At 53.6% G+C, this 14,870-nt stretch overlaps 6 protein-coding genes across 6 annotated transcripts; 4 read left to right on the top strand and 2 right to left on the bottom strand.

Moving 5' to 3' along the window:
- Nucleotides 1–444: 444 nt before the first annotated feature.
- Nucleotides 445–1,509, top strand: NCU08077 (hypothetical protein; the record flags this gene model as incomplete). Its single annotated transcript, XM_960115.1, has 1 exon — nt 445–1,509. The coding sequence occupies one exon, from the start codon at nt 445–447 to the stop codon at nt 1,507–1,509; it is 1,065 nt and encodes a 354-aa protein (XP_965208.1).
- Nucleotides 1,510–1,831: 322 nt separating this feature from the next.
- NCU08076 (TPR domain-containing protein) lies at nt 1,832–4,000 on the bottom strand. Its single transcript, XM_960114.2, has one exon. The coding sequence runs from the start codon at nt 3,794–3,796 to the stop codon at nt 2,111–2,113; it is 1,686 nt and encodes a 561-aa protein (XP_965207.1). The 5' UTR covers nt 3,797–4,000; the 3' UTR covers nt 1,832–2,110.
- Nucleotides 4,001–4,988: 988 nt separating this feature from the next.
- On the top strand, nt 4,989–7,612 carry NCU08075 (hypothetical protein; the record flags this gene model as incomplete). The annotated part of the gene is made up of 4 exons (XM_960113.1): nt 4,989–5,244; nt 5,305–5,476; nt 5,542–5,965; nt 6,119–7,612. 4 exons carry the CDS (start codon nt 4,989–4,991, stop codon nt 7,610–7,612), a joined length of 2,346 nt encoding a protein of 781 aa, XP_965206.1.
- A 452-nt stretch (nt 7,613–8,064) lies between these two features.
- NCU08074 (hypothetical protein) lies at nt 8,065–8,817 on the bottom strand (the record flags this gene model as incomplete). Its single annotated transcript, XM_960112.3, has 1 exon — nt 8,065–8,817. One exon carries the CDS (start codon nt 8,815–8,817, stop codon nt 8,065–8,067), a length of 753 nt encoding a protein of 250 aa, XP_965205.3.
- A 980-nt stretch (nt 8,818–9,797) lies between these two features.
- Nucleotides 9,798–11,426, top strand: NCU08073 (hypothetical protein; the record flags this gene model as incomplete). Its single annotated transcript, XM_960111.2, has 1 exon — nt 9,798–11,426. The coding sequence occupies exon 1, from the start codon at nt 9,873–9,875 to the stop codon at nt 11,424–11,426; it is 1,554 nt and encodes a 517-aa protein (XP_965204.1). The 5' UTR covers nt 9,798–9,872.
- Nucleotides 11,427–11,893: 467 nt separating this feature from the next.
- Nucleotides 11,894–14,765, top strand: NCU08072 (cell wall glucanase). The gene has a single exon (XM_960110.3). It carries the CDS (start codon nt 12,514–12,516, stop codon nt 14,536–14,538), a length of 2,025 nt encoding a protein of 674 aa, XP_965203.1. The 5' UTR covers nt 11,894–12,513; the 3' UTR covers nt 14,539–14,765.
- The last annotated feature ends 105 nt before the right edge of the window (nt 14,766–14,870 follow it).

The following is a 14,870-nucleotide window of genomic DNA, read 5'->3' as shown; positions in this document are numbered from 1 at the left end:
CTCATGATGCATCTGCAGGTATCTCTACCTCGTAACTTTATGATTCTTCCATGGAACGCGAAGTACAATATTAACACATCTCGCCTAGAGTGTGTGCATGCGCAGGATCTCGGGCAAAACAGCTGCAAGAGAGGAAAATAAAATCGACGAAACTCCAAATACGCAGGTCAAAAATACATATAAGGTGGTCTGCATTGCATGTCAAATTAGTATTTTCGGAGCTCCGAGTGACTCAGAAGTTTCCTCTGCCGCACCTTCCACTGATTCAAGTTTCTCTACTCGGCTATATATGCCTCCATTCTCCCGGATAAGACTCTCTTCCTGTTGTTCCTCCATCAGCCACAGCTGAAAACATCTTTCATCTCCAGGCCGTTGTCCTTCGCTCGAGGAAGTCTGCTACATTCCGCCTGAACCATATCCCTTATTTTCCAACCATAATTCACAATGTCCGAGGCAATCAACCATCCACTCCAAAGAAGAAATGCCTTTCGCAGGGTCCCCAAGATACCTAGACAACACCTTTCGTCCGGCTTCGCCTACCTGCTCGAGTCGTTGCAAGTCAACCGCTTGAACCACCCCGTGCCACAAGGCACTACAACCTCCACCACGCCCTCGAATGTCAGCACATCCTCTCAAGCCGAGTCTTCCGGCCCATCTGTGCCCTCCATCCCCTCCGTTTCCTCCGACCCCTCCAGTTCCTCCACAGGGGTACACATCCCCAGCGACGCTTCGGGTTCTCACGATTCCCACCACGTTTCCACCACACCCAGGAGGTTTTCATGGGTCACCGACGACTACGTCTCCGATCTCGACTCCGACGAGGAAAACGACCCTATCATGGCCCCACGCCGCTCCGTCTCCCCTGACGTCTCCCCTGAGGGTTCCCTTTCTGACAGCGACATGGACCAGAACCTCAACGTCCCCCCTAACTCTCCGTCAGACGACGACACGACATGGGACATGGACTACTACAGCACCTGCTGGCACTGCTCCGACTCTCACTACGGCAAGTGTGAGGCGCAAAAGGCTTATGAGGAGCTGGCGAGGAAATATTGGGAGGGCAATGGCAACGTTGAAGAACAGCTGAGGCAGACGGATACCAGGGACTTTGCCGCTGAGGCCATCGCCAACGGAAGGGCAGGTCAAGGTGCGGCTGCTTTGCGTGCTGGAGTGCGTATCAGCAGGTTCATAGAAGGGGAAGAGAGTGTGATGGTTCCCGCTAAACCACTGCGTCCACTGGAGTCGCTGAAGATTTGGAGGAAGAAGAAGAAGACGAGTAGCAAGTGGAAGGGTAAGGAGAAGGTGGAGGGGACTGGGAGGGACTTTCTGGAAGAGAGATCCAACATGAACGGTGAACTTTTTGGAAATGCTCGGGGTTCAGGTGTTGCTGATGGGAAGCCGAAGACGGAAAGCAAGAAGGGGAAAGGGAGGTTCGTGGAGAGGTTTATTGGAGAGTTGGTGGCTATTGCTGCATCATTTGGTTGTGGCTGTATTGGCAAGCACTGGTAATGTCTGCTTCTGTCATTGGGTAAACTTCTGAGATGTTTCTTGGGTTGAGGTAGTCTTGGATGTGCAGCGGATGGTCGACCCTGTTTGGAAAGATGTTGTTTTTGGTTAGGACACGCGTATGGATTTCGCGAAGTGATAGATGGACGTGTCGAATGTTGTAGGGGCGATTGTGGTTGTCCTTTGGCCTACACGTACCACTTGCCTCTAGCGTCATGGATTTATGTCTGTTCGTTCCTTCATTCCAAGGTGAAACCACCAACCGTGGAAGACCGTACCTACCTTGCCCTGACACACAGATAGATGCCAATAAGAGGAGGAAACTTGGGATGACATGCCCCAAGAGCTTTCAAAGTGGCATTATCTTGCTTGATTGCAGTGATACAAGGCATCGGCTGCCTTACATGAAGACTCCGGCTGGAGGCGCCGGCTATATAACATGCACGACGATGCGAGGTTTCCTGCAGACGTTGAAATTCGGGATTTCCCCTCCCATAAGGAACAGCACACATGTACTTGCAGTTGAGCATAAACTCTGCTACCTCCACGGACAGAAAAGTAAACGCGCTGCAGACGACACATCTCGTCTCCGAGTAACCGCCCATCAAAGACGACTTCGACAAAAGCAAGATGACCGAATGGGGACATCCGCACACGCGACAGCCAGCTCTAATTGATTCTGCAACAGTCGTGCTTCCTCCTTTCTCCCCAACTTCACCAAACACTCGTGGTATCCATGCAACGCCCAGACATTGTTTCGATGCTGAAGGGATCTCGGGAGCGTATCATCCAGACCCAGATCCGCGCGATAAACCGCCGCGGCCTCTTCTACCCGTCCCTGTTCCAAAAGGAGAGCACCGTACGCATGTCGGGTCGGTTGCATCCACCCCCAAGGCTCATCATACGGCAGGTTATCATCCAACTTGATGGCATCTCGCAAACGCTCAAATCCCAGCTCGACATTGCCTCTGCGGAATTCCAGCTCGCCATCCAACATGGCAGCAGCGATCGCCAGGATATCCCGACAAGTGTTGTTGAAGACGGTCCTCGAAGGCGGCACTCTCTTGACAGCTTCGGCAAACAGCTGCCGATGGCGTTCGGCTTCTCTGGTGCGGTTTGAATTGGCAAGCGCCACACCTTTGGCATAATGGATCATGGCCACGGTGGTGCAGTAGAGCTCAGTGTCTTGTGGCGGGACCAACGCGGCAATTTCCTGCCACCTCCCAAAGCGGACGAGAACATGCACGCGCATGGCCAGGAACCCTTCGAGCCAGTCGGCCATGGGCGGCGACTTGACCCGGAGCAGGCTTCCGGGGAGGGCCGCTTCCAGTTGCGTGACGGTTTCTAGAGCCACCTTGTACTGACCGGCGAACATGGCGGCATAGATGCGGAAGTGGTAGTTGTGGCAGCGGTAGAGGGCGTAGAAGTTGAGCGCTCCATTGTGACCTTCTTTGCTCACCCACTTCTCGTCAGCAACAATGGCCTGGGAGTTGGAGGAGATGGCCCGCCGGTAGTCCCCGCAGATCACATCAAGATGAGTGGGCATGTGATTGAGATGGCCGGCATCCGGGACGAGACCGCGCAGGTTGTCCGCCAGCCGGAGTGCTACCTCGGGGTGGCTTGACATCTCCATAAGATGGATGTACAGGTGAAGCAGGCCTGGATGGTAGGGGTCCTGGGCTAGACTCTGTTCGACAACGCGCTTGGCTTCAAGAGTCTGTGCACCCTTTGCAGGCTCTCCCGTCGTCGGATCCCAAAGCTTCCAAGGGGTGAGGTTCATGAGGGCGTCGACATAGAGGGCGGCAACGTCCAGGTCGGATGAGAACTGCTGGTAGACTTTGGCCATTGCTTGGGCGTAGCCGTGTTCCAGTGCAAAGTCCTTCTTGGGCTTGGCCGCTCTCTTGGGATATCGATACTGGAGGGCATCAAGGAGGGCATGTTCTGCCGGAGTACACGTCGACCCAGGGGCAGCTGCCTTTTGTCTTGCCAGTTCCAGGACTTCCCATGCCCGATCTATAGTCTTCTGTAGCTCATCTTCGTCAAACACGCTCCATGGTTTGTTATAGTTGGGGCCCAGGGAGTAGGCGATGCCCCAGTAGGCAATGGCGCAATCTGGATCGGCAGCCACGGCGCGTTCAAAACACTTGACGGACTCTTCGTGGTTGAAGCCGAAGCTCCAGATGAGGCCACGATCAAACCAGAGCTGAGTTGCCGCGCTGGTGGTGGATATGGGTCGATGATGTGAGCCGAGATTGTAATAGTCGTCGAGGGTGGGGCCTTGGTTGGCCATGGTGACACGGGACTTCGGATGTCAAGCCGATACGGGCTTCAGAATTGACTGAGGTGAAAAGGTGAGAGATACCCTTGTCAGTTGACGCTTGTCACTGGTCAAAATCTCTCAGCTAGATTGTCAATAAGTGCAGCAGCCATTCAATGTCGCGGCGGCATGGGTTAAGATGCAATAGGATCAGGTGTTGTGGTGGTGATGTTTTGGGGAAAGGGACGACATGTCGTTGTCCGGGAGATCTGCATTTCTCCGCACTTTACCCCGTGGGACATGCCAGGCACGGACGATGATTGGCCAGACCATCCTTACGTCATCTCCACATGGGGAAAAGGGACTCGGGTTAGGGTTTGGGAGATACTTCCCCGGATGTTTCCAACTTCAACATTACAACGATTCATAGTGTTATTTGATAGAGATATGTGTTGCTTCTCAATGGAAGGAAAGAGAGCGACGGGTCAATCGCTGTCCCGTGTTCAAGCGTTTGGGTGGGGTGCTGGACGTACCTGGAAAGCGACAGGCACCGCGGTTCTGGTTGTCGAGCAAACCATCTCCAGGATTTGCTACCTGTCACCGGGCATCTGTTTTTGTTGACAAGCAGTTCCGCTAAGCAGTCCAAAGGTTCTCTCTGATATGGCGTGTAGCTGACCTGTGTAAGGGACTATGGCCGTCGAACAGTCGAACTGTTCAGTCGGGCTGTTCAGTCTGATACCGACTTCCATCCTTGCTGTTCAGCTCTGTTCAGGAATTAGTCCAGACCTTAAATATACGTACCTGTTTAATCCCGCCTCCTCATTGGCCCGGAGTGGATGTTAGCTATAAGAACATTGAACAGTCCGGTAAGCATCACCAACATTGTCGCCGTCACCACGACGACCGTAACCAAAGTGGCAACAGGCGACAGCCGAACAGCTGAAGGCCTCGAGATCTTGGAAACCTTGGGTGCCAGCTTCAGGGGTACAAGACAATATTCTTCGCTGGCCCTGGAAATTCTTTCTCTTCTCCTCTTACATGTCATCCTCAACTGAAGGACATACAAGTCTCCATCTGCACAAATACTGCCCAAAGCACAATCATACATCACGAAACATTCTCCATTATCATGCCGTTTCACATCCCCTATCAACGCCAGCGACGTCGACAGCAGATACATGTACCGGCCACTTCATTCTTTCGCGCCACCAAATTCGATACCAACATGCCAACAACGTTGACAATCGGCTGTCTCGGTCTTGGTGTCGTCGACAAGTTCAACAGCTCCCCGCGCCCCATGCAACAAGCCCTCCTGATCTGGCGTGCTTGTACCGCCAATGACCCTATTCAAATCGACGCGGACGACATCGCCGCCAGTGCTCCTTCGGATAGCACCGTCCTTACTGCCATCATGCCAGCCAGTCAACCTTCGATAACTCCAGTCACAACCCTTTACAACTATGAGCCTCTTGGAACGCAACGTAGGTCCATCTTTCAGCTGATCTCCAACACACTTCCAACTGTCGCTAACATTACCGTAGTAGAAGACCCCAAGGGGAAAGCCACCGCGCATGCAGTCACCCCGGTCAAGGTGATTGCAGACTATCCCCCAAGCGAGGGCATCCTGCAGGAGTTCGAGACATCCACAGCCTCCCCTGTTATCGACACCACATCTGCCATCAAGCCGACCCACTACAGGAGCGAGTCATCAAGGTATGTAAACAACAGAGTCAGGTGTACATGTTCCTCTAGTCCATGGCTAACAGTGATTCGGACAGCTCGACTTCATCAACAACAACCATTGCTTCCACAGACTCAGTCCAGAGTGCGACCAGCGAGTGGTCAAATTCCACATCGTCCACATCAATCTCCGAGTCCACGGTTTCTGATTGCAAGGTTACCTCTACTTCTCCCAAGGACTGTGAGATGATTGCCTCTGTAGCCGTTGATGGTGGCCTTCAATGTTTCGCCATGACGATTTCCCATACGCCTCCAGTGGTCCCCATCGTCATTGTGACTTCACCCGAGGGAGTCATCACTATTGTGCATGACCATTCACAGGGGCAGCCCATCGAGCAATCAACATCCATCAACCACCGAGAACCCATTGAGCACCACTCAGAGGCTATCGAAGAGCCCAGACCTATCGATCAAGACAGTCACTCCAACTTCACTTGGAAGTTCGATTTGCCGATCGACGAGGTAACCGAGGATGGATGGAATGAACTGATGATGGCGTACGCATACCATATTCGGATGGAGAAGCGTCGTCCCGTCACTCATTGCGCAGATGTCTTTTCGCAACAAACCGCCGCGGGATCGCAGACATCTTAGGACGATGTCTTTTCTCAGCAGCTAGAAGACCTCTCCTTTGGCTCCCCAAAGTCGCAGTCTGAGCTTGACAGTGATCGCGAGACCGTATCCGGTAACATCTCTCTTTCGACTCTCGCTCCTTTTGCCGAGGAGATTGAAATTGCGAGGCAGTCCCAGACTGCCCGTGATCATGATCAACTCGAGACTTATACAGAAACCTCGCTTGTCTCGACCTCTTTCGACGCTATCCCCGTCAGGGAGGCTGATGATCTGGCATCGAAAAAGTTCAAAGTCCGCTGCTCCCGCAAAGTGGCGGCATCATCCCCTTGCCATCGCAAGTTCCGCATCGGTGGCAACCAGTCATCCCCGGTACGGCCCGTACCACAAATCATTGTAACATCGCCTGCCGATATCATCCCAAGTGAGAAGGACAACGGTGAATACCCAGAGGATGACGTCCATGAGGATTCCAAGTTCTTGGCCGTTCCCGGACGCAGCCAGACAAAATACGACACACTCCCTCGCAACCTGGCCACACAGCTTGTCCCGGAGTTCTCGGCCACGGAGGCTAACTTCGCCCCCTCATCGCCTGCCCAAAAGGAAGAGTGGCTGAATAAGTGGGCAGAGAAGCGTTGTTTGACGAAGGTCCGGGCCACAAGGCGGACGATCGACACCTCGGCCGCGAAAGAGAAGATGAGGGTGGAGAATGACAAAGTTTTCCTTCCCCCAATTACTACCGAGACACCGCGCGCCCGCCAAATTGACACTTTCGCCGAGGACTGGGTCTCCAGAACCCCAGAGCCTGCAGTTAGCTCACTTGACAAGTGGAGTGAAGACCAAGACGAAGGGTTTGATGACCTCTTTGGCGAAGAGCATGAGGCCTTGGATGGGGTGGATGGTGGAACAAGAGAGAACGGCAACTCTACCACCGACTCGTCGACTAGCGACACTCGATACACAATCACTCATCACTTTGATGATCTCTTCGATTGGAAGAACGAGGGCAAGGCGGTCAAGGGTCAAGATCTGAATGTTGGGGGAAAGAAGCGCCAGGACGATGAGTCGAGTAATGTCAAGTGCACAGGGAAGGTCACTTTGACCACCCGGACCCAATCCAGCAAAGAGCATGACAAGCAGCTTGACAAGAGCGCCCTGGTGTCTGCCATGTGCCAGAAATGGGGTCCCGATCGTTTTGATCGATGGTGCGAGGAATACGCTACACCAATCTCCGAGACCATCTGGGATGAGGATTGCACCGGCCTTGAGGAATACTGCAAACCTCAGAGCGAGCCTGCTCCCATGGAAGACCAGGTTGGCATTGAAGTTACTTCGACCCCCCGCCGCCATTCTTTACCTTGTGAGAAGCCTTCGAGACGGTATCTTCGGACGCGACGTAGCTTAGGCCTCGGCCAGCGCAAGGATGACGTCTTAACCGGACAGCATTTGAGGCACTCGGAACTCCAGCGATGGGCCGAAGAGCGAGATCCGATGAAATACGATCAGGATTTTGTGCTCGACTGTGACGACCGGGAGTAAGCTGTCGGTCACCTATCAACACTTGCTGAACAAAAGAATGATGGATCGAGGACAAGGACTGGAATTCGGGTATTGGAAGACTAGGCGGGTACCGGTACAGGGGAGCGCTATGGAGTTCGCATAGACAAGAGAAAACAGGGACAAATGACGGGTTGTGTGGGACAGTAGGGAGGGATCAATACAACCGGTTTCCCTTGAACATAATCCAAGTGATGATGCCAGTGAAGATGCTAGTGATGTATGTGATTCGATGCCTAAAAGCACAAAGGGGTATTGTCGTGCCGACCAGGTGGAGAGCGGTGTTCCATGAGTCCGGATCAAGCTGGCTACCCGTCAGCGACCTCATGATCCGAATGAAGTGTTGGAGTCTTGCTCCAAGCTGTTGATCGCCAGGCGCTACTCTTGATTTTGCCAGTTAGCGCAGTATTTGACAGCTCGATCTCTTCGGCCGATTACTGCATCGCTGTGCGTTCCTGCTCCAATATTGTCACCTCTGCCCAAGCCTGTTCGGCATCCGTCCTATTGTCGTGTGCCTTTTCCCTCATCTCATTGAAATTCAGTTGGATCTGTGAACTTTGCTGTCGAGCTTGCTCCAAGTTTTGTTGCAGGCTGGCATAACTTTCTTCCAGTACCACCATATCGAGCTCCTGCTGCCGAGCTTTGCGTTTCAGTTCAGCAAATTCTAGGAATTTTGATGCCGCTATTGCATCGTTCTCGTCCTTGGCCTTGTGAAAGTCCGACATCTCATTCTTCAACTTTTGAACCTCCTCCCGGGCTCGACTGAGCGATTGGTTCTGCTGGAGTTCGGCGAGTTTGTTGGTGAGCCCCTCGTTCTTGGTTTTGACGGCGTCGTGGTCGCGGGTCAGGCCTTCCAGTCTGCTCTGCAAATCATCTCGCTCGGCGGTGACAGTCTGCAGCTGACTTTTCAGCTCCGTGATCTCCTTGTCTGTTCCTAGAATGGTTTCCACTAGCCTGTCCTGTCCAGCTGCCTGGTCATCTGCCACAGCTTGGTCGTGGAGAAGGTTGAAAAGAAGCTGCCTTGTCGCATCGTCTACTTTCAACGTGCGATGACGTTGACCCATCTTGAAAAGGTCTACGAGCATTCTGCCTTCATCGTCGGTGACAATCAGGCACGCGGCCCGGTACTCGTCGACAGTGATCTCGGCCACCTGCTGCAACAGGGAAGCACGTACTGGGGTGCCCATTGTGTCTACAGCGAGTCAGTGTTATTCCTCGGGGATCACGGACAAAGGCGTGGGACGGGATCTTACCTACTGACGGCGATCTGATTCTCTGGTGTTACGTTGAGGGCAGAGAAGTATCGCTGCTAGAGACAAGTGGTTGAATGGGAGTTGGTGGGAAGGTCAGCTAGCAGTGAATGGGTACAAACACTCACGTTGTAGGTGCAAAAGGAGGGAAAAGAAAAAAAAGAAAATAGAAAAAAAAGAAAAAAGAAAAAAAAGAGAGAGAAAAAAAAAAGAGAAAATGCAGGCTAGGTGAGGACGAGGTGAACAAAGGGTAAAAGGCACGGGGCATTTGCCCCAAGAATGACGCGTCCAAGGTAGGTACTTTGCCTAGGCTCGGGTACCTCTTCTAAATTAGGCAGGCACGAAGTGAAAGGAAATTGAAATACATGAGACACCAGGCCAGGAGCAGCCCGCACTTTCATCTTTTTTCCCCTCCTTCCTCCAAGAATTCTCGTAGACAGCCTCAAGGAAGCCGTGAATCACGAACACACCTTGGTCAGCACCCGTGATCTGGGTCATTCCCAGTTCGCTACTTCATGGCCGGCACAGCCGACCGACGGCCCGCTTCCCACCCCCGAGCGGCCGCTTCTTAGGCCTGAGCAGAAATTCCAGTCATGATGCAAGCTCTGACCGAGGGCAAGTTCAACTGGGGGCTTTGTCTCGACCTCCTCGACCTGCTGGGTAGGTATGTTTCGAGTCCATGCCCTTTCACCTGGTTTCCATCAGTACACCCAACCACTCTATTGCCTGCCCTTCACCTGGCTTCCCATTCACTATCACTTTTCCCGCCCATTCACTCTTCTGTTCAAAGTTCGCGCACTTCACTACCTCTACGCTTACCATTCACCGGCACTCCCTTCCTTGTATTTAGGCTGCACTGGTTTTCGTTTGTTCTGTTCCGTCAGACAAGTCTATTTCCTTCCTGACCTTCCACCCTCAGACGACCTCCACCCTATCCTCCTTCAACACCAAGTCCGTCTGCGGTCGCCTCGCGACGTCTACCTACGTTCATCATGCCCGACTTTGACTTCGAGGCCGCGAAGAGGAGCTTGACGGGCTACATCAATCTGTTCAACGACCACACAGCGGACGCGGGTGATGGTTCGCCGCCCTGGACAATCTTTCTGTACGCTGCTGATCGAGTTCACAGTGTAGCCCAGAACTTGCACAAACACTTGGAAGAATGCCGCACTGAGTTTGACCAAGTCAAGTCGCATCGTGAAGAAATTGCCGCCCGAGAGCGAGCCGTGGAGCAACAAGAGGCAAAGGCTCAGCAAGCCCTTCAGCAGGCTGAGGACAAGGACCGGGAGACCCAGGAAAAGCTCAATCAACTAGCCGAGAACCGCCGCCAGCATCAGGATCACGAGTTACAGCTCAACACCAGACAGATGGAGCTTGATGGCCAGAAAGAGCAGCAGGGAAGAGAGCTTCAGGCACTCAACGAGGAAAAGGCTGCCGTGACGCGAGAGAAACAAGATGTCGCTCGCAACCAGAACACGTTGGAGGAGCTACGAAAGGAGATCGAAAATCGCGTGCGGGGAGAGATCAGACTAGACGAGCAACACGCGGACTTCCAGCGCGTCCTTGAGAAGCAGCTCCCATCAGTCCTCGAGCAGCAACTCACGCCAGCTCTTCAGAAGCTGAACGACGTGTCGGCGCAAGTCCAAGCAATCGCAGGACTCGTCAACGGAACCGAACACTTACACGACCGTCTAGAGTCCGCCCAGAATATGGCCACACAAACCACATCAATCATCGAGCAGCAGCTCGCAACAGCCGTCGAAAAGTTGCATGGTGTCAAAAAACGTCTACAGTCGGTTCAACCATCGTCAGTCACCGAGCAGCAGCTCGAGCAGAAGCTCGCACCAACCCTCGAGCGTCTGGACAATGTCTCCGCGCAGCTTGAAGGCATTCAAGACGTTGTCGAGGGAACCGGTGCATCGATCGAGAACACCACTCGAATGATGGAAGAGGAGCACGATCGTATGATCATGGCGTTGCGAGCCGAGATCGTGACCGCCGTGTATTCAGGAGAGGAAGTGCGAGAGCTCAGAGAGGCGCTCGACGATATTCGCAAGGTGCCCGAGGAGGTTCAGTTTGTCAAGACGATTTTGACAAGCGACATCCAAAGTCTCAACAGCCAAGTCGCCAACCTGCGAAAGCGCAATACTGAATTGACCCTCTGTCTTGAGGCGTACTGCAACACAGGCGGAAGTCAAGAGGGTTTAGCCAACCGTCGCTGGTTGGCTATGATCAACCAACTCAGACGACAACTGGTGGGCGTCCATGTGTCATCGAACCAAGGCTGTAACTTTCGTACCATCTTGTACCACATATCCCAGGCGGTACAGAACCAAATCACGGATGAAAACCTGGAGATTTTCCGAGTTGCCTCCAGATGGAATAAGTGGTACTGCTGGGAGGATGTGATGAGGCGGGGGCAGGACGCCGCTATTATTAAAGAAACGTGCAGTCTGCACCCGGATGGCGCTTGTTTCCAGGTCAAGCGGATGGAACAGGGATTCTCTGACACGTTGGTTTTCCGTGGCCAGAACCTTGAGCTCTGAGTGTTGAGCTGAGGGCATCTTGATGCTGTATGTAAGGTACCTTAGTGTGATTAACTACCTAGAGGTAGCCTCACCAATAGCTCTCGCCGTGGGGTGATGTTCAAGTGCCCCTCGTAATTTTGCGATTGCGATGCCGAGTTCCTGAAAATGCGTGAAAATGACGGGGAGTGGTTGCAGTCGGCAGATTACCCGAGCCGTATGCCCAGAAATATCGAGATGGTTGCAACGCTAAAAAAGGACCGAAACAGTGTCCCGACTTTTTTGACACCACCCGGCCACTAAAGCATCCAATCTAAGTAGCCGCCGACCACTCATGGGTGATGGTTCAGGGCCACCCAGGTACCCCGTGCTAGCGCTCAACAGGAATGGTATGGAAACACCGGGCGTCGCACAATCAGCAGGTACCCCCCGGAGTGCAGCCCCTCAGCCTTGTCCGTTTCTGGAGGTCCAATGTTTCATGGAAAGCCTCTCCCGCGAGATCCCTGTTGGTTCCCCGTCCTCCTCCCATCAATGCCCACGGCAAGATTCCACTTGGAATGGAATTGAATGTGACGCCGCCAAGGGCATCAGTTCTATGCTTGTCCCTCTTGGCTTCCCCTTTTCTCCCTTTTGACTTTTTTCCCTTCAATTCTCGCCAAATCGCTTGGTGGTTGTTCCCCTCACTCCCAGTGGGATTCCTTCTTTACTCTACGTTGAGTGGCCGTCTGGGTTGCCAACTGTCACTCTCTCAACCGCATTAGCGCGTCGTCGTCGTCTACGGATACCTTCCCTTGGGTACCGACCATCATTCGGAATTCGAAACACCATCCCTCTCGTTACCAAACCATCGCCAGTATCGCCTGGTCCAACTACTACCGATCCCACGATCACCCAATTTGTTTGCGCACTCGTCAGTTGACCTGACCTTGCTGCCTCTCTCTACCACGATACATCATCTCGCGAGCTCGAGATCACCACAGTCTTTCGACACACATTACGATCACTACGATACACCAGAGATGCAACTCTGAGTCCAATTTCATTACACGAACCAATATTTACCTACCTCCCCCGCCCGAATAACACACGAGCTACGACCCACGATACAATGCTTCTGACGCGATACCTCGCCTCGGCCACTGCGCTGTTGGCGTCCTCGGCCCTCGCCCAAATCACCACCGACTGCCAACCCCTCAACAAAACATGTCCTGCCGATCCCGCCCTCGGCATGGACTACTCGTGGACCTTCAACTCTACTCCCAAAGCCTGGGCCTGGGAGACCACGGTCGGCACCGTTGATTTCGACATGGACCAAGGCGCGGCCTTCACCATAAGCAAGCAAGGCGACTCCCCCACCCTGCGCTCCAAGTTCTACTTCTTCTGGGGCCGCACCGAGATCTGGATGAAGGCTGCTCAGGGCAGAGGCATCGTCAGTTCCGTCATGTTCTTGTCCGACGATTTGGACGAGATCGACTGGGAGTTTGTCGGCGGCGAACCCAACAACGTGCAGACCAACACTTACGGCAAGGGCGTCATCGAGTCCTCCATTCCCGGAAAGCACGACGTTTCCGGCAACGCTCAGGAGGACTTCCATAACTATACCACCATCTGGACCAGGGACTACCTTGACTTTTATGTGGACGGCAACAAGGTCCGCACTCTACTTCCCGCTCAAGCCAACAACACTCAATTTTACCCCCAGACTCCCATGCGTTTGTCGTTTGGTATCTGGGCTGGCGGCGACCCGAGAATGGCCAAGGGTACACAGGATTGGGCTGGTGGCCAAACCGATTATGGCGCTGGCCCGTACACCATGCATGTCAAGTCCGTCCAAGTTACCGACTTCAGCGAAGGCCAGGAGTATGTCTACGGCGACCGCAGCGGCGCTTGGGAGAGCATCAAGGTCGTCGAGGGTAATTCCACCGTCAAGGAGATGATCATGGCTCCGCCCAAGCAGTCGGTGTCCGACAAGTGGAACGGCATGTCAAGCACAACCAAGACCATTATTTATGCTTGCTGCGCCGGTGTTGGTGCGCTGCTCCTCTTTGCTGCCGTCTTCGTCTGCATCCGTACTCGACGACGGGGTGCGCGCCAGGCTGCTCTTGCTGAAGCCCAGTACCAGCGCGATCGCCTCGAGCTGGAACAGTTGCAGAAGGCCGGTATCGATCCCGATAGTTTTAGGGAGCAGGCGGCAGAGTATCATGCTGATGAGATGAAGAAGGACGGTATGGCTACTACGACAACTTATAGTGTTCCCCCTTCTCCGCCTCTCGATGACTCGAACAACACCTCCGGTGGTCAATTCAACACAGCCTCAGCAGTTGGCGCTGGCGTCGCTGCTGGTGCTGCTCTCGGTGCTACCGGTGCCGCCGCCGCCTCCCTCTCTCAATCTCCCCGTGTCGCTAGCCCTGCTCCCGCTCCCGGTCAGCAACAGCAGCAGCAGCAACATCAGCAACAGTTCAATTCCTTTGACAACAACATGAACCGCGTCGCTAGTCCTGCTCTCTCTCCTGGCCAGCAACAGCAGCAATTCAACTTCTTCGACAACAACATGAACATGGATCGCGTCGCCTCCCCCGCCCCAAGCATTCCTGCTTTGACCCCCACGATTCCCAACGTGACTGGCGGCTACCAGAGCCAGGCCCACAGTCCGGTCTTCCCTCCCAACCGTAGCTTCACCTCTCCGGTCCCTGGCCCGTATAACCCTCAAGGGCCCATGTATGGCAGCGATATGAACAGAGTGGGCAGCCCTGCACCTGGTGGAGGACTCGTCCACCCGCAACCCCAACGAAGCTTTACCGCTGGTCCTACCGCTCCCGGATTCGCGAGCCCGCAGTCGGCCAGCTTCGACTTCAGCAACAACAACAACAACCACGGGGGTTACGCCAACAGCCCGCAAGCGTCCACATTTGCTGGGGCGTACGGTCAGCAACCAGCAGGATCCGGACTTGGAATACAGTCGGGTGGTGCTGCTGCTGGGTACGGTCATGCTAGTGGTGGTGTTGGTCAAGTACCTGACTTTGGTCTGCCGGGCCAAAACGGATTTGCGGAGGGCAGGGATAGTTACTGGGGCGATACCCGGGATGATGATCACCATAACCAGGGACACATGAACAACGGGGGATACAGGTGATGTTGACACGGGGGATGTGGGATGCGGGGATTTTGAAGACATGTAATGGCAGTTTTAGTTTGGGGATGAATATTGATGGGATATAATATGATTGACTGCCTTTTTACTTTTGCTTACTTACTACTTACGAGACCATTTCGTTACATTTCTTTATCTCTCCGATACGTTTGGTTTATATTGGCTACACGTGCTAGAATGACTGGAAAATGGAAAGGCAATATGCAGGGGTCAGACTCTATTGTTGAAATAAAATGATGAATGTATCCCGTGGTGTCTTGGTTTAATGTCCTCACAAGCAGCAACAGGTCTGTAGTACATAGGGGCATGCTCTG

The sequence above is a fragment of the Neurospora crassa genome, linkage group I (assembly GCF_000182925.2).
Source record: "Neurospora crassa OR74A linkage group I, whole genome shotgun sequence".
Lineage (NCBI taxonomy): Eukaryota > Fungi > Ascomycota > Sordariomycetes > Sordariales > Sordariaceae > Neurospora > Neurospora crassa.
The sequence above is the reverse complement of the archived record's forward strand: the minus strand, read 5'-3'. Positions and strand labels throughout refer to the sequence as shown.